The 25,383-nt window shown below is 36.4% G+C and overlaps 1 protein-coding gene across 4 annotated transcripts in view; it reads right to left on the minus strand.

The window, feature by feature from the left end:
• The window catches only part of ANKS1B (ankyrin repeat and sterile alpha motif domain containing 1B), a gene marked incomplete at both ends in the record, with an annotated part of 473,260 nt that overhangs the window by 354,408 nt on the left and 93,469 nt on the right, over nt 1–25,383 (minus strand). For 3 of the 4 annotated variants that reach the window (XM_082013918.1, XM_082013917.1, XM_082013916.1), the window contains 2 exons: nt 1,041–1,181; nt 22,812–22,987. In XM_082013918.1, the coding sequence (XP_081870044.1) occupies nt 1,041–1,181; nt 22,812–22,987 (317 nt within the window). The remainder of the gene's footprint in view (nt 1–1,040; nt 1,182–22,811; nt 22,988–25,383) is intronic. The other variant, XM_082013919.1, reaches the window with a different exon arrangement.

A 25,383-nucleotide genomic window follows, 5' to 3' on the forward strand; every position in this document is an offset into this window, starting at 1 on the left:
GTGCTCATTGTTATTCAGGCACATTAGTTGCCATATCCTGTTTCCATTGACTGCGGTGGAAGCTTTAGCATTGACTTCAAACAGGTGCAAGTCCCATGAGACTAAAGGGAATAAAACGTACAGTCACGGTATGAAAGCAACAGTGTATAAAGTGTGATGAGACAGGATATGTAATTCCAATCTGGTACACGAGAATCTGACAAAGCTATTTAAATGCAGTGCCAAGTAAGGATGCAACTGGAAAAGCAGACATTTCTAAACAGAAATTTGGCAGGCCTCCATTCAATGCTAGAAGAAGAGCGCAGGAAAAATGTTACAGAAATGAGAGTGCTAAACTATAGTGGAGGGAGAGAACAAGGGAGACCCAGAAGCAGCAATAAGCATCATCCTGTTCTGTAGCAATACAATATCACTTGTTCAGGACACAGCTGTTGGCATGCCTTGGTGGATACTGCAGACTTGTCTGCTCTGAGAATTGTTGGGACTTAGACCCAAGTATATTACCCTTTTTTATTTATTCTCCTCTGTATTATCATGAGCTTTTGAAAATGTTTGGGGACTTTTTTTTAAGTTACATAATCTTCAAAGGGAAGTCTTAGGCTATATACTTACACCAGCTGAGCTATGCATGATGTCCTCTATTAATTCTATAAAGAAAGTAGCTGAGATGTCATTATATTAATTAGAAGCTGGTCCAAAATGGAGTACTTATCCCAAAGGAAAATAGGTGACTTCAAAATTTCTCCCAGATGGAATCAGAAGAGAAAGCTATACAACACAAAAACTATCTGTCTAAAATAGGGGTAATAAACATCAAACAGTCGCAATATTAAACTCATCTGGATGAGTATTACAGCAGGATGACCGAACCTCAACATTTAACTTTAAAACCAGATTTTGGTGTTAAAATGAAGACTGGTGCTAACAATTTTGAAGGAAATAAGGCAAGACTAGAAATGACTGTAAGAGGTAAGGCAGAAAAGAGATTAAGCAGCTCTTCTATAGTTAATATATTTTATGATGAAAAGGTAAAGATATACCTGTGCAAGCATGGGAAAACCGAGGTTCCTGCATCCATTGCAAGGTGTCAATGCCTCCCATAAACCTGAAGGACCACAAGTATTTTCACCTGCATCATCATCATCTTCCTCTCTTGGTGATAAACATGTTGAAGAAGGCCTCTGTGCATAAAGAAACAGTGCTTTCAAATTAAACACAGTGATATATTGTAAAGAACCATTTTACGCAATGAAAAGAACTTAAAAGATTCCCATTGAAAAATTCCAAAAGATAAACTGCTATTTTAATACAACGTAACTACTCAACTGTTAATCTGGTGTGTGAAAATCACACTCTAAGGAAGGCGCATATTGATCTAGCTGCAATTATACTTTAAATATGAGTGAGCATAATAATATACATTAAAATATGTATTTATTTTCTTTATTATCAATTAATTGGCAAATTCTAATTATTTTACTTTAAAATTTGCTTTAACATCATTAAGTTTAGGATATTCTACAGAGAATAAAAACTATAATTAAAAAAAATAACAACACTATCCCCAAGAAGGAAATAATATAAGCTAAGGGGATCTTGCTTCAACAGTCATCTGTGGAATTCAGAAAAGAAAAATACAACTGTATTACGTTTGCCTGGATCAGTCCAAAGGTTTTGCAAAAAAAAAGATCAGTTCAATACAAATAAGAGGTTTCAATTTTTATTTTATATTTACCAATAATAAATGTGCTAGCTTATTTTGTAGGTAAAAATTTTATTTTAAAATGACCTGTTATTTTGTTTCATCAGCTAGAAGGCTTCCATATTGGTCTCAGTCATAAGGGAGTAATGCTGATTTTTGCTTAAACCAGTATCCTAATCTTCTATGACAGCCAGAAACAGGAAGAGTGGAGAGTTCCTATTTTTGTATGTTATTTTGCTACGCAGGGTAGTCCACCTCAATGGATTGAAATGCAGTGGCAACTTTTATTGGTTTCGGGAGGAGGAGGAGGAAAGTTAAGTCAGTAGTGAATTGTTTTTAAGATCTCATGTTAAAAAAAAAAAGGACAACAAAAAAAAAGTGTAAATTTTACTCATATCTTAATTTTTTGTCCATATTTAAATTGGAATATGCAGTAGCTGTTCTAGCCTGCTTGACATTTGTTTGTGCAGCCTACCTGATATCCAGATGCTAAATGCTGTCTTTAGGAACACTTGTTTGTCTAAACAATCTTTCAGAAGTGTCTGAATTTTTGCTTGACCAGCATAATGCTGTTGGAGACAAATGGCTGACCCCATCTATTAATCTGGTGGTAACATTAGCTCTAAAGCACTGCTATAAGGCTCATATAAAAATGAAAAAAAAACCCCACAAAACACTTAACTGCAGTTTATTTTAGCCAATAGAATAAAGAAACACATGGAGTCTGCTGCAAGAAGGGGAATGCAGAGGTGAAGGAAAAGTAAGGGGGAAAAGAAGTGGAGAAGCAGCAGCAGGTCTGAAGATGAACACAAGCTGATGGAAACTGTAAGCAAAGGCACCAAACAGACAGGAATCAACTCAGATTGTATAACATCTGAGGATCATTTAACCCTTGATTCTTGTGCTAACTTCTTATACACAGATGTGGTTGGTAAACCATTAATTTAAGCAGAAAATAATATTTCTGAATTCCATTTCAGCTCACTCACCAAGGATGAGAAACACAATATATCCATCTGCACTAGTCTGATTCCCCTTGGTTGGAAAATGGTTGTTCCCTTGTGGCAGACTTCATTAATCTTGCTGTATCTTCTAAAGTTGGGTGGATTTATTTACTTTTTATTTTAGAAGTCAGTTTCTAAAACATTCTTAGCATGGTATTTCATGAGGTTATTTTGACAGTCAAGTGGTACCACAGAACATGTTGCCATAGCAACCAATATTCTTCCACAGATTATTAAAAGGATTGGGTTAACTCTGCAGAGTGTGGGTCGTGAAAGACTATTATTGCTATGCATTTGCATAGACAAAGGAAGCAAACTACAGGTCTTTCCCTTCTATTTATGATGCCATCTTCCATGCTGGTTGCCCTACGTTTATATTTTAAATCTCAGAATTGTTGTACCAGAGAATAAAGTGCTTCTTGCCCCCTGGAGCAAAAAGCAAAGAACTGCAGCAATGCTAGGTACAGGAAAGCAGGCAACACAGAGAGGCTGTGACCTTACAAGCCAATGTAAGTGAATTAAGACAAAAGTCACAGAACAATGTCAATGCACCTTCTAAAGGTAAAAAGTACACACACATAATATCAAAGAGGATTTTTTAACGCAACTAACGGAAGATGAATAATGAAATTCAATACATTTGAATCAGTCAAGGGAGAACATATGAGTATTTAGCCATTACAGGAACAGAGTAGAAAAAAATCATACCAAAATATTACTGAAAAATAGAAAAATACACAAGCGTTATAAAAGAGAGTTGTATTATTTCCATTAGATGTATTTTATATAAAAAGCCTACAATAGGGTGGGGATCACAGGAATTTAAATTAATGTCAATACAAATGACAATAAATGGGAAATATTATATAGTCAGATCTCTTGATCATTTGAGAAAGGACCAATGTCAGAGCTCATTAGACACCCTATTGGAATAAATTGACTACGACTCATATGCAGCTAGACAATCCAGGTATGAATAGCATGAAACAGGCTAATTTACAGATTACTGCAGAGTAGGGTTAGCTCTTTTTATACTGAATGACTGATTTCTGTCTTCTTGCACAGATTTCTGCCACTGATAAAGCACTAAAAAGGAGGCATTAGGAGAAATGTATGTGAAGGGTCAAGAAAGTTATTGTTATCACCTTTCTCACCCAGCCCTGCTGCCAGAAGCCCCGTTCTTCCCAGAAAACAGGCGCAAAGGGATAAGTGGGAGTTGCTGCAGGGAAAGAGAGCTGCATTTGCAAAGAGGAGGGAAGGAATTAATAGCTGCATGAGAGAAAGGAGAGCCAGAAGTCCCCCAAATGGGGTAGACTGGGTTTGCATACCCTGGGGAGAGGGATGCACCTGGAGGAGACAGGTGACATACAGGAAGATCTACAATCAATCCACGGACTTCAGACTGTCACACAAGCCCGTAAAACTCCCAACACACACCACCCGGTTTCCTGCTATTCTCTCCCAGCCTTCATCCCTTTCCCAGAACTCCCTCATTTTTCTTTTCTGTTATGTAATTTAATTTTGCCTCCTTAGAGATCCTTTGGACATGAAAATCTAATTCTGTGTGTGCTGCTGGGAAGCCTTGAAATAGCCCTGTAGGGAGAGTTTTAGTGAAACTGAAGTTATTTATGACCACTTCTCAGAAGAAAAAAAAAAAAAAAAGACAGAGGAAGATATTTCTGTCACCTAAAGAAAAACAGACACAACTGAGAACCTTTTATTCATGCCTGTTTTGACTCAAAAAAGAAAAAGTAAATGTTGTAAGAAAATGCCACCTAGATCATAATTGCTCAAATTGAATTTAACATGACGAAATGGTGAAGTCAATATAAACTGTAAGACTAAGCTTCAAAAAGGCCAACTCTGCCTAAGCTAGAAGAGACATGAGTATAAGCATCATATATCCTCAAACAAAACAGACAGAAAAACTTAAAAGGTATTAGATAGAATATGTAAAAAGGAAAAATTGGTAGAGAAACCACTTGACATTTATATAGAATAAAAGATTTAATAAAAGTTCTGTTTTTTACTGGAACGCTGAATTAAGTATTAAAAATTGCTTATAGCAGTTAGAGGCTAACAATATAATTTTGCTATGTATGAAAAAAGAGAAAGTAAAGATTTAGCAGTAAGGGGCTAGTAAAACCTAGCATAAGGACATTGGACCATTACAATTAGAGGCAAGTTTTCCTCAGACTCTACTAGGCCTGACAGATCACCTCTGTTTTTCATACCTAATGAGCATTTAGATATCTTCGAAAATTTAGGCATGGAAGTCTTCCTCTTCATGTCTGCCTTTACATAAAAGGCAAAATTTGCCCAGTAGGATACTTTAGACTGAAGGGTACTTTATTTTATAAACAGGCTGTTTGTTCTCCCAGAGAAGGTATGTATGTACATCAGATTGGCTATCGTAATAACTTGACATCTCTCTCCTGATATGAGAGCAAGCCAATATTTAGCAACAGAGGAAATGACGAATACGGACAAAAAAAGCAGAGAAAGACTGTTCCACTCTTAAAAGTCAACAGGAAAAGAAAAAGAGAACACCTGTAATCTTAACAGTTACTTAAAGCTACCAAGTTCACAGCTCAAGAAGCTTTACAGCATGTATAAAACATACATAGAGTTTTGGCCTTCCTTTTTACAGATGTCAATGATTTCCTGACTACCCTATGACGTTATATAGGCAAGGTTTTTGTTCTTTCTACTGTTTTCTCTATGAATATAGTAAGTCATTCAAAACCCTCATATTTCCTTTTATTCCCTCATTTTCCTCAGTTTTTACTGAAAATTGGTCTGCTTTCTGCCTTGACATTTGTAAGCAGCCATTGCTAGGCAAAATGTGATTTAACTCCATTTCAGGGTACAGAGGAGATTTTCCTGTAGAATCTAAAACCAAAACATCAAAATCTTTCTTTACTTCTTGTATATCTGTTTTTTCATAATTACCATCCATTTGCAGAAGTATTATAAATACCTTTCAGACAGTATCCACTAAAGTAAGATAGCACCAGCAAAATTGCTGAAGGTGTAAAATAATAGGACCTTTACTGTTTGCTGTTGCATCATCGTTCTGGACACTAATGTTAACTGTCCATTTATCTTGCAGCATATCACATATTAAGAAAATAAACTTTTTGAAATGGAGCAGCAAAGACAAAATCTGGAAGGCAATCTCCTTCTGCTTATGGAAGGTAGAAAGCAACCAGACATTTGATAAGCTAAATGCTACCACTCGCTCTGGAACAATGAAGGCAGTAGGAGGTTTCTTCTGAGAAAATAATTTGTCAGACATAGGACCATGCAAATATTTCATACGGTCCTAACTGCTGGAGTACAGAGGTGTGCCTCCACCTCTCCTTTGCCTGACCCAAACGATACGTAATTATGTTATGAAATACAAGTTAAAAAAATGCGGTTCTATTTTCTAATATTCTAATTTTACATTACACCAAGAACTAAGAGGGAGGGAACCTGTTCCTGAATATCCACTATAAATTAGGCTGAGCAGGTTGTGCTCTGCCGGGGCTGTTCCCAGCAGCCGTGGCAGCCCAGCCAGGGACGGCGGGGCCGGGCGGGTGTTCCCGTGCCCTCAGTGCTCCCACTGCTGCTGCCCAGGCTGCTCCCCCGGGAAAATGCCTGATGGATGCAGAAGAGAAAAGAGCATTCGGTCTGAAGTGTAACACCATCAGTTACTGTTTCTCCGCAGCAGGATCCCTGCATTAACCAAATGTACCCTTCTGGGATTTGGTAAGGATCCTGACAAGCAGGAGCCTCATTTACAAGACACATGCTCTTACAGACAAACGGCAGTGAAACGTTTTGGCGGCCCGGGCACACCTTTCCCACATCCCCCAAAGCAGTCTTCTCCCTGCTTTTTCCATTTGCCATCCTCGTTATCTTGTCCTTTCACCTTACGCTGCATGACTGCAGCCATCCTTTCAGAAATATGTTCCTAGTTTACCTCTTTTTAATCACTATGAGTCTGGTTAGAGTCTGACTGGACCTCCTGTACTCAGCAAAGGAATACTAGGAGAACAAGGATGGTCTTCTACCTAAAGCAGATGCATGTTGGAGAAGTGTAATCTGCACCTGTCTCTGCCATAACCCCTGTGGGATGCTGGGCATGTCATTTCAACTCCAAGATGGTCACTAAGTTAGTATTCCTTATTTCCTGGCTATATTGAAATTGTGAAGGGAAGTTTACAGAAGTACCGGGCTACCTCAGGAATCAGTATGAGATATTCTGTGACCATTTTCAGTGGTATGTGAGACTAAGTATTCTGAAAAACCAAGCTCCAGCAGTCCCAGGCAGGGAGAATCTTGACTTCTATACCGCTGCACATCAGCCAAACTGCATGTGATAATATTTTCTGACTGGAGTTCCTTAAAAAAAACACTTGTCTGAAGCAGTCACACACTTTGAACTCAAGAAGAGTAATGTCTGAACCTGGGAAGAAATTCCTGTAACTTGAAGTCAGCAGAGTCATGGTAATTGACTATATGCAACAACAGTAAAATGTATTAACTGTAGGCGAACATGATTAATCCACATATGTGATGAGAAGTACATGAATGTGTAGTTACTGCCCCTCAGTGGGCAAGTGCTATTGACACCTATCATGATGAGCACCCCAGAAATCAGTCATGCTGCCTTTAGAGCAGGACCTGGTAGTGTGCAGTAAATACACCCTAGAACTAGATGGCAAATACAATGCACACTGAATAAGGTCAAAATTTTACATAAAAATGAGATTATAAAATTAATTAGTATATCTGAATGCGTATTTAAAGCAGGGTCATATGTTAAAATTTTTTAATTCATCCCTGCATGCAACATAAATAATGACAATTAAGACAATTTCTGAATCTTTTTAAACTGTCATAAAAGGATGCATACATACATATGACATGACAAAAGTTTTAGGATTTAAAAACCTAACCAGCTATTAATTTATCAAAGAATACCATGCATAAACTAAAAAAATACCTTTTCTTCCATCAATAGAGGAATTAGTATTTTTCAAGACTTAGAAATCTTTTCATTTGAAAAAATTAACCATAAAAGAAAAAATGGCCCACCAATGGACTGTCATTTATTAATAAAAAGGTTGATCTTGGCTAACTGGTTTTTCACTAAACATTAAAGTTGTTGAACTGAGTGTGGCAATCTTCACATGAAGAGTATTTCATCTATATATAAAAGCCACTACTATGACACTCATATTTAGTGATCTGATACTTTCTGTGTATATCTTAAGTGCAAAACAAAAGACATCTCAATATATTTCAGTAAGAATCGTCACTCTTTTCTAACTCCTGTTTAATTTTTCCATGTGGGTGAAGATTTCCAAATGATAGGAAATTTATTAATTCAATAGATTGAACAATTGCAGAGAATGGAACACTAAGTGCTTTTAGTAATAATAAATTAACCATAATAAGAAGATACTCATTAAGAGTGATGTAATGCATGGAGCCTATAGAATTTTCATTTTTAAGTATCTTGGGAAGCATATACTGCATTTGTTTTTCAGTGTAAAATTAACAGGATGGAGTATTAGCTGCTTGAAGCTGCAATATGCACTGTGCTGGTTCAAAAAAGCACTTAGAACAGCATTATTTTAAACTAGTTTGAACTGTTTCAAAGCAAAGCATTTAATATGAACAATTTCTTTAACCTATGGATAAAATTTGTTTCTGGGTTGTTTAATCTATAGATTAAACTAGTTGTCTTTAATACATGGAAATATAAGCACTTCCACAACTTATTTACTCCATCCAATATCTGCATTGGGGACGGGATTGAATTGCCTTCCAAATTAATTTCTACCTCTTTAACATCAGGTAAAATAAAGTGAACCCGTGTTTTAAGCACTTGTCTAACTTTGAGCGTGTACCTAATACTCATAAATCAGACTATCTGCACACTTAATATCATATTTGAATGCCTAATATCAAAGCACCTCAAGTTGCTTGACCAAGGAAAAAGAACTTAACACATTGAAGCATAAAGCCCCAAGACAGAATTCAACCAGCAAGCCATATAGACTGCAAGGACACTGTATTTCTGGGGATGCCTTTCCATCCCACAGGCATAGTAGATTTGACCTAAGTTGGTATGCAGGAAGGGTATATTCAAACGTAGGCTGTGCAAAAATGCAGGAATTTGGAAACTTCTTTTTTTTTGAGTCTTGAAGTTGAAGCACATGAATACTTCCAATGAAGTTAATGGGATTTCTCATGTTAATGACAGGCTTATGTGTCTCCCTGAATCAATATGCACATGACTCATTCCAAAATGTGACTCCCTGTGAAAAACTCATGTACCAGTTGAAAAAGAAGAGACAGATAATGAAGGGTATAGGAGCCTGCAGAAAAGCAAAATCAAGTGTTAATATTTTTAGAAATATTGACTAGAAATAAAAACTTAAGTGTATTTACCTTTGCATAAAGGAAAAAAATATAATTCAAAGTAAAGACCAGCATTTTTGTCTTTAAATGCCACAGAAAGAAAATACTGCTTGGAGAATAACTACAGAGGCATCTCTGTATTTAACATCGCTATACTACCTGAATGTTATCATATAACATTTGAAAAACTCAGTGCAATGTAATTGCAAAGCAAATCAGCTGTAAAACATGTATTTTTCTTTTTTTAAAGTTGTGAAAGAGAGGGTGGATAAGTGGGTGGCAGAATGATGAAACTTATAGAAAATACATTATTTGTCATGAAATAGAGCAGAAGGAACAGGAATTAAAAGTAGGGGGAAAATCAGGTGGTAAGTGAGTAGGCAGAAGTCACCACTTTATTACTCCTCCAGTGCACAGATTTTTAGCATACATGTTCTCAGTAGAAGTGTGTTGCTGAAAATGCAGTTATTATTCCATTAAGTTGCTGTTGGCTTAATGAAGGACACAAGAGAAAATCATACCTGAATAGACAAAGCCAATCTAAAGAGGAAATACATACAACACTAAGTTAGTCATCTGAAGATGAATGGTAGTTGAGTGAATAATCAAAAAGGCCTCGAAGAACATTTGTACTAGATTATCTAGAGATCCATTAGTGACAAATCACTAGTAGTTTTCCATATTGTCACCTAAGTGCTAAATATAATATAAATACAATACAGTAGGATAGTTGACAATCAGTTGAAATGTCTTGACAGGTTACAGAAGCTGAAGGCCTAACTGAAACAGATCAGTCAAATAGTCATCTACCTTTTGATCTCAGTAAAACACGTAAGAGCTCAGACTCTTCTATTGGTATTATTAAAAATTATCATACACCCCCAGTAAGAGATACAGAATACTATCAGCTGGACAACAGCTCCCAATGCAGCCTGATTTACATGGCAGGTGAAAGTAGAATTCAAAGTGACCTTCACTAGGAAGGCAAAAGTTTTGCTATGGCTGGTAGGAAAACCTGCCCGTGTGAAGCTCACATACTGCAAGCTGCTCCTTTTTTCCTGTTTTATATAATTAAAACAGTCACTTCACTGTAGTCATCTCAATAACCAGTACTACCAGAAGATTTAGGACAGTGGTTGCTTTTCCTGTGCTAGCTCATCTGTACTGTTCTTTTTGCCTGCGTTAGATTCAACATAGTATGTACAGCTCTTCCGCAATACAAGCACACCTTTATGTTGTTTTCCAGACATACTCCTAGGCAGCTGAAGAGCTAATACTTAAATTCTTTCTTCAGCCAGTCATCATATAGTGTCTTAAAGGTCCTGTAAAATACAGATAAACAAGTCAGTCAGTAAGATGCCTTCATCTATATCTCCTGTGTAACACTAATGTAGTGTAATATAATATCACTATCAATATAGTTTAATATCATGTAAAGTATCTATGGCTAAATAACTGATCTGTTTAAAATTATTGAGATTCCTTAAAGGAAACACCATTTTGGGCAGACAAAAGGGCAAGGTAGTAAATATTCCAATACCCATAAGGAATCCACTCTTAATAATTAAAAGAAAGACCAGCATAGGAATAAAACATTTTTAGATTTCAGTATTATTTTTGTCTAAGATTGACAGGCAGTACTGAGGCTGCTTCTTTGCAGGCTGTGAACAGTTCATATTCCATAGATATTGGGCAGAGCACCAATATCAACAGAAATAATAGCAGTAGTATTAATAGAAACTGCTCAATCTCAAATAACTACTGAAGCAAATAAAATTGAAGAGCCTCTTCTGAGACTTTCCCTCATGACACTAAACAGAGACTTATAATAAGTTTAGGAAGGACAGATGCCAAGCGAAAAGAAAAAGAACAAAAATGGTGTAAACCATTCAACTCTTACAACCCTCTGGAAAAGTAAAGAAACTGGTGTAAAACCAGATGTATGCATGGTCAAGGAACCCTGGTTTCTGCTTCTCATCCCAATTTAAAAACTTTTACCACTGAACTCAGCCAAGGGTTTCAGTTTGTAGTGAAGTTATAGAAAAGCTAAGGGGTGCATTTATAGCACACTTGATTGTATTAATTCCATGGCAAACTTTCTAATGCATAGTAAGTATTAGGGAGTTGCCCCTCAACTCTGAATTACTCCTGATCTTATATTTTATAGAGGTACAAGAATCTGGTCCAATATACTTTTCTGCTATTCATTTTCTGCTTGCTGAGCTTATTCACAGGGACTGAAAAAAATCTGTCAACAGAATGCAATGAAACTATGTAATGAGTGGTCAACTACTACAAGATTTAAGGACAAAAATACTTAATATTTTTTATATATCAGTTATAAAATAAATATGCGTGTTGCCATTAGGATAGAATAAAAATGAAATTAAACAAATAGTCCAAACAAGTTGGCCAGTGTTCCAATTTCAGCTACTAAACAATTTTTAAAGACAGCATTCTTTTGTACTAACTTATCATGGGTGGTCATTTTGCCCTGTGAAATACAGCAAAATATTTATCATTACCATTACCTGTATACCTCTTACTAAGAAGAAGCAAAGAAGGGAAACTGAGATTGCTTTAGCTAAGAGAATACCTACTTACTCAACTTCAAAAGAATCATAGAATATGATATAGTGAAACCATACATTTATACTTCTTTCCACCCCTTGATGGATCCTGTAGGGGTTCACATAGCTTTGAGGATTAGTAGGCTCCATCTTCTGTTTACACCGTAGGGATAAAACTATGCTGCTCCTCTCACTATGGAAAACAGCTGAGATAGATACCCATATGGTTCTCACTTCTCATGCATCTCCTATCAGATGGTGATCATCGGGCTTTACTGTCAGTTCTAAGCTTAATGACTTTATTCTAATCCTAATAGAGTAGACATGAAATCAGTGTTGATTTTAGGTATATACAAAAGATATTTAAGATACTTTTTTTTCCTCTCCTGTTTGTATCCTGTTGTGTAGGTAGAACACTCATTTGTTCTAAGGTCACTACGTATTAAAAAACACAACCAAACCTGCATTGGTACCTGCTGATAACAGTGATAGAGTTCTAGAAATATTACAGAAATATCTACCTCTGTAACATACCAGAACATCAAAAGCTAAAAAGTTCTAGAATGATGTATGCCTTGTTTAAGATTGCAGGATAGAAAAGAGTACATTTTAAAGCATTCTTTCTCCTTCTTTCCTTATTAACTCAGTTATCTTTCCCCTAGGGTAAATATCTACATATGACTGTGAAAAATAGATCTCCCACATATTCAAACTCAGGCTTTTTCAAACTATCAAAACTAATTTTCAAGAGAGCAAAAATGTTTTCAGAAATTAAAATCTAATCATACTTAAAAGTTAGAGAAGTCCTTCATATTCCTTATAGATCTCATACATTGTTACATACTCTATTGCTCAAATGAGATAAACCAAATAGATTACTAAAGTTTCACAGATATTTCTCAATCCTTAATGTTAACACTGTCAATCTACTGGAGGGACATTTGGGTCTTGATTAAGTTGCCTCTACACTGAGGTCCAGTGTCTATCTTTGGGCACCCAACCCAGCCTCTAGCCGCCACTCCAGAACACTATGACTTGCAAGCCCTTTGGCACATCTGCCAGCCCCATGCAGATGTCTCAGCTGCTGACTAAAACAGCGCTAGATGCCTATGTCTATGCACCTAACTTCAGGGCTTATGGTGGGATTCAGCTGCCAAGCACAGACATCCAGTGTCATTTTAGATACCATGGGGTAGCTGTTGACCCTTATCCTTGCTCCTGAAAGCACGATTGAGCCCGTGTTAGCCCCGTGTAAAAGGCACCTTGCGCATTCACAGTGACATGAGATACTTAACGTTATGGCAGCTGGATCCCGCCTTTGGAATTTCAGCACCCCCACTGGTGATACTCTGACCCTCTGACCAAATAGGGAGAAAATGAATTTTAAGATAACCAAGGATGATCAAGATGAAAATAACTTTTTGTTCTCTTGTGAGGGAGAAATTGAAAACCTGATTCTGGCTGGAACGCTGGAGAAAATTCTAAGGAGAGGAGAAACCTGAGGGAAATGCAGGGCAGGAGTCCATGACAGATTGGCAGACCTCTAGGGAAGGTCAGGGCTTGAGGGATGCATCTCTGGTTAACTGATATCCTAGTAATAGCAAAAGTCATCAGTCTTCCTTATGATTGGTTTTGTAATAATATGACAAAGAGACAGTTGAAGATTCCACCTGTCTGGGTGGAAGTCTCATGGTATGTTCTCTTTCTGTTCTTCAGAAGTGACTGAAATTATCTCAGAACATCCCAAATGAAGTTGGAGACTGTAGCTTAAAAATGGACATTGTGTTGTACACTATTGCATACTCACAGGATGATGGACACTGAGGGTATAGAAGAAATGGAAGAGACAAGTGTTCTGCTACATAAGCCTGGCAACAGTGTCCACAATGGCACAAGGCAGCTCAGGGATGTTAAAAAAAAAAAAAAAGGCACAAATATGGATGAAAAAGGTTTTCTGAAGCACTGAATAACACACACACAAAAAGATACTTAATTAAAGCAAATATACTTTATATTAGGAAGATGATCTCAAGATCAATTTTGATTCCTCAGATCCTGGCTAATCTTGTTGAGATTAGTAGATTTCTTTGGTATTCGTCTAAGTATAATGAAACAGAGATTAGTCTTCAAATTACATATGTGCTCAGTACTACAACATATAACAGTCTCTAAACTAAAATGGTCCTTGTGAAAAAAAAAAAAAAGCAAAAATCTACTGCGGTTAATTTAATAAGACATAGCTGTCCAACGGGATTCTTGAGTAGATAAAATAGTACTAATCTTTTCCAGAGCACCCCAATTTTACACACAGATTTATAGCCATAAAGACAAACAAGCTCTTTGATCTGAAAAAGCTTATATTATAATTACTTTATAGGGGAAAAATACTACACCCATATCCAGGATCCTTATGTAAAAGAGATTTAGCTAACATGAAAGAGTCTACAGCAGGGCAAATGAAGTGGTTGGTAGCATGGCAAGATTTACATAGAAAAGAAACTTGAAAATTGTAGGATTACTTTGTCAGGAAAAAGAAAGCTTTAAGAACAAGCATGCCTGAAGTATTGCAAGTTGTGGAGGGTGCGCACAAACTGTTTGTTCTTTTCGACTGTCAGATTTTCCTATATAAGAATAAATGGAAGCATATACTCAGCAAATAAAAGAAAGCGCTTGTCTATATGGCACATATTCTACAAAACAGCAATACAGGGTCATCACAGTGAACAATGTGACAGATTGGAGCAAAAGGATTAGATACATGTAGGATTCACCAGTGCAAGCTAAACACGTAACAGTATTCAGAGAGATTCATTTGTCTCTGAGCTATTTTCCTGCAAACATCTGATAGTCAAGGAATTTGCCACACACATACATAATTGGAAAGACTGGTTAAATATTCTAGAAAATCATTCTAGTGGAAAAGGAGTAGGTACTTTTAAATGCAGATTAGATGAACTGGTGGCTTGGCCAGCACCTTCCCCTAGTCATACTTTACTCCATGTAGTTTAAATTATACTAAGTGTTGTCATGTTTCAGGGTTTTATAGTCTTAAGTAAGCGCTGACTATCTCACAGCGTATGTGCAGCACGCTGGAGGATTGTCTAGCAATACTTCTACCAGAAATCGCAGCAGCAGGGAGGTGCAGGCTAATTTAGTTAGCTGTGAAGCACGCCACTGGGCAAATTATTCTGTGTAGAGTTCCACATGGCTGCTGTTAGCATCCCTCTAACACAGAGATCTTTGCAACGCTGTACCGAAGCATAGCATAATCTATAGATACAAAAAATAACCTATCTTAATAACTAGACAACATAGGTTAGCAAAGGATAAATATTAAAAGTTAAAATATCTGAACTTCCCTTGGCTAGGTGAACTACCTAACAGAAGGAAAAAAAGTTTGTCTGAAGTTTCTATGTCTTCCTCTGCCTCTTTGTAATAACCAGCTCATGTTTAAATAGAATTTAGAAATAATTTTATACAGTAGCTTATAGCAAGTATATCATTCTATATTGACCAAGTGGATGCTTGGTACTGGACGTCATATTATAAATGTCTAATGAAAAAAATAACCAACAACTGTTCTTCTCTAGTGGGAAATACCACAGTATGCATTAGAAACTGGGACTAACAGATGGTTTTTAGTTGGGTGGTAGCTTTTAAAAACAATTTTTAAAGTTATATAATCTTATCTTCAGAGAGTGGGTAGATCTTTGCAACAAGGGAATCTTAAAAACTATGGTTTACATATCCTGGGAGAGATAGCCTTCATATTTTTACTTCCCACAGAAATAAAAGTCAATATATGCTTGCAAAATAAGATTCATAACTGAACTAAGTGTAAGAGTTAAAGAGCAACTTAATACAAAATTCTAGCACTGTCAAAATTTGGCAATACGTATCACTATTACAAAAGGGGAATTAAGTAAAACAATAATATTCCTCTTGGTACAAGTCTCTTTTTTTTTTCCATATACATCATGTATACCTGCAAAATACAGCAAAGCTGTATTATCAAATTCAATAAATGTTACTATATTAAATAATTTAAAGTTTATCTGCTTCTCTCCATGGAGCCCCAATCAATCAGGCCTGATTGTCTTACTATTCCCTAATGAATAAATAACCAAAATTGTTCCTGAATGTGTATTCAATGTATCCTCATTAGCCAGCCATTGTATATACTTCTGGCTTGCTCATTATCATTGTTATGTGGAATTTTGTCTCACTCTTTCAATAGTGCCTATATGCAAATGTGTGATATTGTTACAGGCTACCATGTTTGACCCAAGATAGTAATCATTTTACTCCAGCGTATTTGGTCACTCTTAGCCATTATAATATTTTAGCCCAGCCATTAATTATGTAAATGTTATGTCAAAAAACAAAGAAACAAACTTATTATTCAATAAACTCACTAAATTGTTTACCTCAATATTCTTCAAATTCCAGTGATTATTACTTTGTAAAATAATAAAAAAAATCTTTTTATATGCGTGTTTTTATCAAAAATACTTGTTTGCCTCAGAGAAATCAGTTATTCCGATTAACTTTTTTCTAAAGGACTATGCATAATTATTCACCTCTAATATATTCATTCTTAGCCATCTTCTTTCAAAAACACACAGTTTTATGCTTTCAGATCTCCCCTTAGATCTAAACCAAACATGGTCATAGTTTTGTTGCCTTTATATACCCTCATCTTCTTGATATTCTGACATGAGAGTAAAAAGTGAATATTCTCTCTGAATATGTACTATCACTGTTTTCAACGATGTTAATATAAGTTGTTTTTACGTATTTTCTTTTTTTCACTCTCTTGATGTATGTAAGTATCAACTTGTCTTTCCAGATGACAGAATAAAGCAGAAATTTACATTTATATGCCTCTGATGAAATCCAGATCTTTTTCCTGAGACTACACAGAACCTTTCTTGATGTTTAAATTAAAATCACTGCTGCCAGCCTTTATTATCTATTATATAACCACATAAAATTTAATCAGATAAACTGCTGCCATTTCTGTGAAATCCCTCTGTAGTACAGTCACTATACTCCTACATGTTTTTACTACCTTCAGTTTTATTCTATAAGTAAAAAAAACCAAAACACCTTATAACTTAAGTTTCTCAGTATTTATTCCAGGTAATTAAGTAAAATCCTTTAACGTATACTCTGTTTCTAAGAGCACGAAAGCACTTTCTGGAACTAAGTCTTTAATCTAAACTCATGTCACATATCCAAAGACAGTAAGATAGTGCATTTGCACTTGCAAATCAATAATGTAGTTTATGTATTGTGTTTCTAAACACGATAGCAAAAATAAAAAGCAAACATTGCAAGCAAACACCTACTACACAAGATTAAAGGGACTGATCTGAAGAAAATACTTGGAGCTTCAGTTTCATTAAGTGTATATGGCAGATTTTTATTACTTTAAAATTAGTTTTAGTCTCAAAATCAGTTAGTCTCAAAATATATGGAGAATAGTTACTGTTACTAAGTGAAAACAACTCTTTTCAAATTCATTCTTAACTAAGGACTAGAATAAACTTTTGAACACAGAAAAAGACAAACGTCTTCTAAGACTTAATCTAAGTCTTAATGATTAAAAAAAAATCATTAAAATAAAATAGCAAGTTTATGAAAGGAAAAGATTGAGATGTGTTATATCCAATATGTACATCTTGCAAATATATATATACTCATACACACACATACAAAAGTTAAGTTCTTAATACCCTACTTTTTGTTTTGCTATCACAGACTGTCCAAAGCAAATAAAAAGTAAAATATCATTCTCTGGTATCCACAGGATTTTTTTCTTACGTGGACAGAAAGCCCATACTTCCCTTTTCTGATTTTTCTTACATTAAGAAACACAATGAACAAATACATCGCAATAAATACAACATATTTCTTTTTTTAATATTACATTTAGACTAACTTGTTCTCACATGAATACATACACAGGAGCCTCAAACCTGACAAGAAACCAGTAATGATGTTAGTTAGTACTCCAAGGACAGAGGAATCTAAATTAAAGCAGTTTAATTGCAGGAGCTCAGGAAGATTCCTCACACTATACACTTCGACATTCTTCTGTCCATTTTCCTTACACACTTAATTTTTCGGGATCCCTGCTTTGAAGTTATACCTATTTGAATTTTCTTACTCGCTCTTGAATTCACACAGATTATTTGAATACACACTTGATGTGCAATCTCTGTGTTATAATACACCTCTAAATTTAGCCCTGATATCTTAGTTTGTAGTTTAAATGTATGCCATGATGTTCAATAAATTTTCCTCTAATAAGAGTTACAGGTGGGTTTTTTAAGCAGTTTGCACTATCAGTCATGTTAAAAATGCATGGTTTTAATGTAGAAATGAAAAAAAAAGTTGGAAAACTCTTATATAAGATGGCTGCTTTTGTTCCTGAAATTACTGAGCCAGACTGCCATCTATTGGAAAATAAATACTTTTTAAATTATACTTTTAAGACTGAAACTACTATAAGTTACTGTCAAAAGCTGATTTTGCTAGCCATCGTACTTAAGACAGCTTAGTTTTTTAAAAGGAAACACCTAAGTTAACTAACTGTGATACAATCAAGGGTTTTCCTACAGGTTTTTTCCACCTCATGTTTTCTGGAACATGTTTTGAAGCACAGCTCCTTTTCTGCCTTGCTGAACAAGCAAATCTTAGTTATTTGTGGTGAAAGCTTTGTACTTAGCAAGCATAGAAAAAACTGTAATATGCCAGCACTGAACAATACACAAGGGAAACAGGAACTCGCAGTAAAAATTTGTGAATCCACCATCAACCCCACGCAGTGTATAAGCCTTCGAGAAAAATGGGCAATTCCAACAAAAATGATGCCTAGGTGTATAAAGGCCTTTTTTTTTTTAGCACTCTCTGAAGTTGCATAATAACCCACATTTCCAGTTGCAAAATTATGTTCAATCCGGCCTTTAATTTTGTGGAGACAATGAACAGGGGGTTGTTGTCTGCTATCTCATAATATACATGTTTTAATGACTGGTGAAGATAGACTAGGAAACATGGAATTCATATTTTACATGATAGCACATCATAAGCACATTGAAACACAGGCAGAGTTGCAAAATCAAGCACTGATTATAGTCTCCAGTGTAGCTTTAACTTGACTTTCTTTAGTTTATTCTTTACAGTGTACTCTTCAAATAAAAGATCACATTAACGTATTCTCATCTGACTTTGTGCTGCTCAGCAAACAGGCATTCACAGTTTTCACCCTCTTCATTCATTGCTCTCCTCTTCAGGAAGCTAACACAGTCTGCTCTTCCAGCACCCCAGAATTTTCAGTTTCCCTTTCAGCTTTTGGAATGGAAGTGTCCTCTGGGGACATTTTCACTCATCTCCAGATCTGTTCCTATTCACGTCTACACTGTGGTGTCTATTCTGATTCTCCTTACTTTTACTTACTGCTCTGTTGTACCCTCCCCCTCCCAGATGTTCATACCTTCCAGTCCTCAAAATCCAGCCCTTCAATTTTCCTATTCAGACCTTCCATGTCTTCAGGAAACTTAAGAATCAACATAGAGCTGATTAGTGATTTGGAATTAAGATGCCTAAACCCAAAATTTTCATCCAGAAAATCTTTTATCAGTTTCACTTAGCCTCAGAGGTGTGCAAACTCTGCTTCCTATTTGACTTTAAAATACTGTAAGCACATAAACCTCTTTTTTTTTAAATGCCTTATGTCACGTGTCACACACCTGGTTGACAGAAACATATTTAGTAATAAAATGTGTAGTGTTTTCAATGCAAAATTTGATGAAAAGAAGGAAGTTCCTTAGTCCAAACATACCAGAACAACGTGCTGTGTGGTTGGATGACATTGTCCAATAACTCAGCAAATGGAAGAATGGATTCAATTCTGTCCTTGACCTAAGAGAGTTCCAACCCACAATTTCTTCAAAAGAAAATGTAGTATTCTACAGGTGCTGCATCACTGAGCAACAAACAAGGCAAGACATCTGAGGCCAGAAAAGGAACAGAATTTGCTAGTGAATAGGGCGTCCTAAGTTCTGCTCTCGGGATTGCACTAGTATTTTTCCAGTGGCTGTAAAATCCAGAAAAAATAATGGAGGGTATCAACAGGCTGATACTCTATCCTTTTACTTGGGAGACTATAAAAGTGATGTTAAAACCCACCCTTACGCCAGAGAGAGAACTGAACGCCACTCCCACTTTCCAGATGAAGCTTGTCAAGTTACTGCATTAAAAAGCAGGCATGCCCACTAGCCTTACAGTAAACAAAAACAGTGAGCCCTGCTCTTTCAAATAAAAGAGGGTAGCACTTAGATTCAGGAGAGAATTCCAGGCTGTGGGTCCTAGGTAGCCAGATACTCCTGTTGCAGTCCTGAATCAATCTAAACCTTATTTAGTCCGAGCAGAACCACAGGTGATTTGGCCCTCTTCCAAAGAGTCAGTTGCTAAAAAAGTGCTTTGAAATACGCTCTGCTTCCTGATGCTTTCTCTCTCACATGCCCATGCTATCCTCAGGAGGTGGCTCCTGATGGTCCTTGCTCAAACTTACTAAGTTTTTGACCCACAAGATACTATTCCAAACAGAAATTCCCCAGTCTTGTCCTCCTATTTCTCTGAACAATATTATGATGCAAAAAATGCAGATGTCTCCTAGCAGTCAATTCCCTTGCAGAATCTCCCTAAGGGTCACAAAGGGTCATGACTTGGGTCTTGGAACCTGTTCAGATCACTGAACTACAAGAAAGTTGAAAAGCCTGCACCGGTCATCGTCTCTGGAAACAGCATTTGCCCAGGAAACGGCATCGTGTGACAGTGTGACACATTGCCAACAGAGACCCGACTTCCACACCTCTTCAGAGCTGATGCTGGCACAGTCAGCAATGAAAGTTACGGGAAAAACTGCTGATTTGAACCTGAAGTAGCTGCTGGCTTGTAGAGGCTCATCAGGTGCAGTTCTCAGCCTTGTGCTGGAGCTGGTAACAGGGAAAAACAACACTCGGTTCCGCAGGCAGAAGGAGCGGGTGCCCCAGTGTCACCACACTCCTCTGCTGCTCCTGCTTCCATGGGGTCTTGGCATGTGCAGCAGCAAGGAACGTGAGCTGAAAGAATGCAGACAACAGAGAAGATCCCACTGTCCCTACTGATTTTTACAGAAACTTCCCAGGGAGGAGAAAACGAAAGTCAGAAGAAGCTGTAGGAATCTTTCTCTTCTTTCATACATATCCAAGGAATCTATTTCTGACTCTCTATACCTATCTATGTCTCCACTTCTCTCTTCCTCTCTGTATCTCCACGTTCTTACACATAAATACTCACTTAAGTTTCTTCATCACCATACTGTCACACTCCTTCCACCCCCATGCTTGCTGGTCCTGCCCCTGGAATAGTTGGGCAGAATTCACCTTTGCACCCATTTTCAGAGCTAAACATCCCCTTTGGTTTTAGCGCTTCTTTCTGACGGCTCTTACAGCGCGTGAGGGTTTTCGCATCACCCGTGCACTACACAGCGGTCTAGACAGCAAGGGAAGGCAGCACTTCCCCAAAACTAAAAGACAGTGTGTCATATATGGGAGCATCTTCCTTTTTTTGATGCAAGGCAGCTAGGTAGCAACGGAACAGACTGCGTGACCTTGAAATACTTCAAAAAATGAAATGGATGTTTTAGATCAAACAGGAAAAACCCACCTCACAGCAAAGTCCTCTCCATATAGGCCTGTACAGATGGGTTTACTCTAGGGGAAATGTGCTCTGCCCTTCATCCTGACTTCATGTTGAGAGTGTGTTCCCATCATTCTGATTCTGGTTTTCATTGAAAGAAAAGCTGGGTGCACTAATAGGAAAGTGCCACAATATTCTTTAAACAGTCCCCATTTTTAAGATTTGTTTTCACATTTAGTTCAACATACAAATAGATGAACTCTCAGAAAATGTATTGACTAATTTACATTTGTATGTGCCTCCTGCACATAAGTTATAGATCTAGTGTCTGAATACTTCCTATTCACATTGTATTTCATCTAGGTCTGTAAAAATTTCAGTTTGAGTAGACAGAATTATATGGATTACATTTTTGCCAAAAAAGCAGCTGAGCAGATTTAAATAGTTGTTAGCACCTAAATACAGAAAGACACTGGAAAGATGTATAAAAATGCTTAAATGGGATCAGTAGCTTGTTCAGACTGACTTCAATATGGGTTATGTATCTAATAACTCAGACATCTAGAAGGACTTCACAAAAGTATCTACTGCATTTCAGGGCAGCTAACCGTCTTTGTAAATCTCATTCTGTCTACACATATTGTGATAAATCCTCTAGAACACAAAGTCCTTAACTTGCCATATTTTTCCCCACATATGAGAGCATAATTTTTCCTAACTTAAGAACAACATTAATTGAAATCTAGCACTTAGCATTTTTTCTCTGTTCTGTGCTTTATTCCCTGGGCAATCCCATTTACTTTACTTATTGAAGAAAATTCAATTAAAAAAAAAAAAAGCCTCATTACACTGTAAAGAAAAAATGAATCCTAGAGCACTTTATTCACAGGATTAGTACTAATGAAGTCATATTTTCAACTGTAGTTGGAAATCACTGAAGTATCACAGCCACAACAATTTTCAGTATTAGAGACTCAGTCTTTAATACCATTAGGCTACTGGGAAAGCTATATAGTAATAAAATGTATAAGAATCATAACTGAAGATGCTTAGCTGCTTCTTTTGGGGGGCACTTCTGATCAGATTCTGCAAGCATTTAGTCTCCAGTATAGTATTGAGCATACTGATTTCAATTGTTTTATCAAAAAACCCTTCCTTGCACTCCCCATGCTCAAAAGAAAACTAACCTGAATTTTTGGTCATATTAGTGGTGCCATAAAAAGCCATTCAGAGGTGTGGTAAGCAATATTTTTGTAAATAAGGGGAACATTAAATTCTAAATCTGTAAGGGGCACATGCTATATTATTTTTTTCTATTATAACATTAGGCTTGTACTATTCTCGCTCTTGTACTATTTCTTTCTTGAATGTGCCATAAATAAAGCATATATAACTGAATATATTGTCTTTGTATCCCATCTTACTTACTACATTAAGCTTGGTTTGGCTTCCACTGGTCATAAGTTCTTCCTCTGATACTTTACTAAAATTGTCCAGATAATGGTCTGATATTGTATGAGACAGATCTTCAAAAGAGTATTCCTTTTCTCGGCACAATTTGATTTCATCTAAGAGCTTTGATAATTCTCCAGTCACAGCTTCACCTTTAAAAACAGACACACCATTAGTCAATAATTAGAATACCAGGGGTAATTTACGCCTAAAAATGAAATGCACATTCTTTAAATTTTATTGAGTATCTGTTATATTCCATGCCTTATGACCTAAACAGTGAGCTTCATGCACAATTCTCCCCTCAAAAATAATGGCATCTCATTCCAGAATGGGAATCACTGGAGGTAATCTACATACTTCTGCATTCCCCTATACCTTGCATTTAATTAGGATCAATTACAATATATACTTACCCTTTCTCTGTTTTCTAATCCTGAAAATTGCCTAGAAATAACAACTATCCAAGAATGTAAAATTAATCCAAGAACGGAAAGTTTCTACAAACATACAAAATCAGTGTCCCATACTCTGCATGGGGTTCGTGTTTGCTGCTGCAATCAGTTAATATGCTCTACAGGTTCCATGAATTGTACGTAGGTTGGAACTGAGTTTCCAAGAATGCACATCTGTCCCATCAAAATAGCTGTGTTTTATAAACGATTCTTGCACACTTTCCCAGGATTAAATGGAATGGTGAAAGGATATACTGGGCAAAACTCCCAAGTTCAAAACATGCCTCCCTTCAGCAATCTCTCAGAAACCCGCGTTTAGTACATTCTGCATTGTGTTTTGTGTTTTCTCCTTAATTTATCAGGTATCTTTAGTTAAGAAACCTACCAAAATTGTAAGACAATGGGCTTCATATGCCTGTAGTGACTGAGGGCCACTATTATAAATACTAGTAGTAATAAGTATTAGAATCATGTTGAGTGCTAACTTTACTGCAAATAGCCCACTGGCAGCAGCAAGACCTCCACAGAGTAAAAAGCTACTTGTTATGAACAACTGCATTAGGTTCTGATTGATAATCTCTTGTATGTGTTACACAGCAACCTTCAGTGATAGCAATGAAAATGTGAGTGAAAGCCAAGGTTTCCCAGGGGCAAATAAGAAACATCTTCTTTTGACTACGCTTACAAGATTTGTGTTGTTGCAAACTACAGTCCTTAGGCTTGATAAAATACAGAGATAATTCCATTTTACTCCATCTTTGGGAATAAAATGCTGAAAAGGAAAAAACAGAATACATACAACACACATATGTACATTCACGTAAATAAAGAAGCCCCGGAGAAGATTATATCTTTTTGGTCTAGAGATCTTTTTGTGACATTTTTCTTCATAGTCACTGTTTGTTATGCTAGGTCAACATAAATATCCTAAAATATTTTAAAAATTACAACTATGGCAAGTCATGACTAAATTTTCAGATCCAAGAACAGAAGTTGTTAATTAAAAGCATCTAATTGCCCCTAAATAGCTAAGTAACAGAAATTTACCATTGACTAAGAGTAACGAGTTTTGAATGAAAACTTTGCACAAAACTTGTAAATTAAACGAAGGTATAATCAGATTTATATTCTGCTTTTTAACTAACAAATTGAGATTATTCCAGATTAATATTATAATAAATAAAAATTAGAAGTAAAATACCTAAATATTAAGAACTATGCTAAAATCATTGTACAGTGCTCTGAAAAGAAAGAGGGTTATGATTTCCTACAGAATTGTGTTCATATCCCCAATCCCATGTTCTCCCGTATACGGCCTGCAATACTTCTTACTGGGCAAGAATGAATTCTGTGTGACAAAACCAGAAGTGCAAGGGTGCTAACTGACCTGTGAGCGTACGCTAACTGGCTGGCTGATCGCTGCCAGAATGAATAAAAGACAAATTTTGCCCATTTCTTTCAGTGCAAGTACTAATTAAGGTCTGTCTCCTCTATCTAACTTTTCTATTTTCATGAAAGTCGGAGAAAGGTAATTGATACTGTTATCCATCTTGCAAATTTGGTTTAAATTATTTGAAATTAGATTGTCAGAGAATGGCAGACAGATGGATGGGAAGCACAATCAAGTACAATTTCTTTCCTTTAGAACAGACAAGCAAAAGCCAGCTAGCATGTTTTACAGTATTTATACCTTGAAAGTGAAAACAAGGAATGCGAGATCATGACCTTATTGTTAAGGAGTAAAATATATTTTTAAGATATTTACTACTTAATTTCAGGACAGACATTTCTATTGAATAGGGTAGTTGACTTCATGATTCTACTAGTCTCAAAGGAACTATTTATCTTCATATACCATATGTCTGTTAAGTACCCCAGTGGGAAATACAAGGGGAACTAGAGCATTTGTTTACTATCTTCTTACGAATGAAAACCCCCTGTAAAGGTGTTGAAAAAACAAATAACCAAACAAAAACAACAACAAAACCCCACAACCTCCCACCCTCCAAAAAAACCCTTCACACAACAAAAACAGAGAGGCTTAGTTGTTTGCCAGCAGTCAATTACATTTACTTTGGATGATTACAGAAGGC

This window comes from Phaethon aethereus (assembly GCF_964289735.1).
Source record: "Phaethon aethereus genome assembly, chromosome: 1".
NCBI classification, from domain to species: Eukaryota; Metazoa; Chordata; class Aves; order Phaethontiformes; family Phaethontidae; genus Phaethon; species Phaethon aethereus.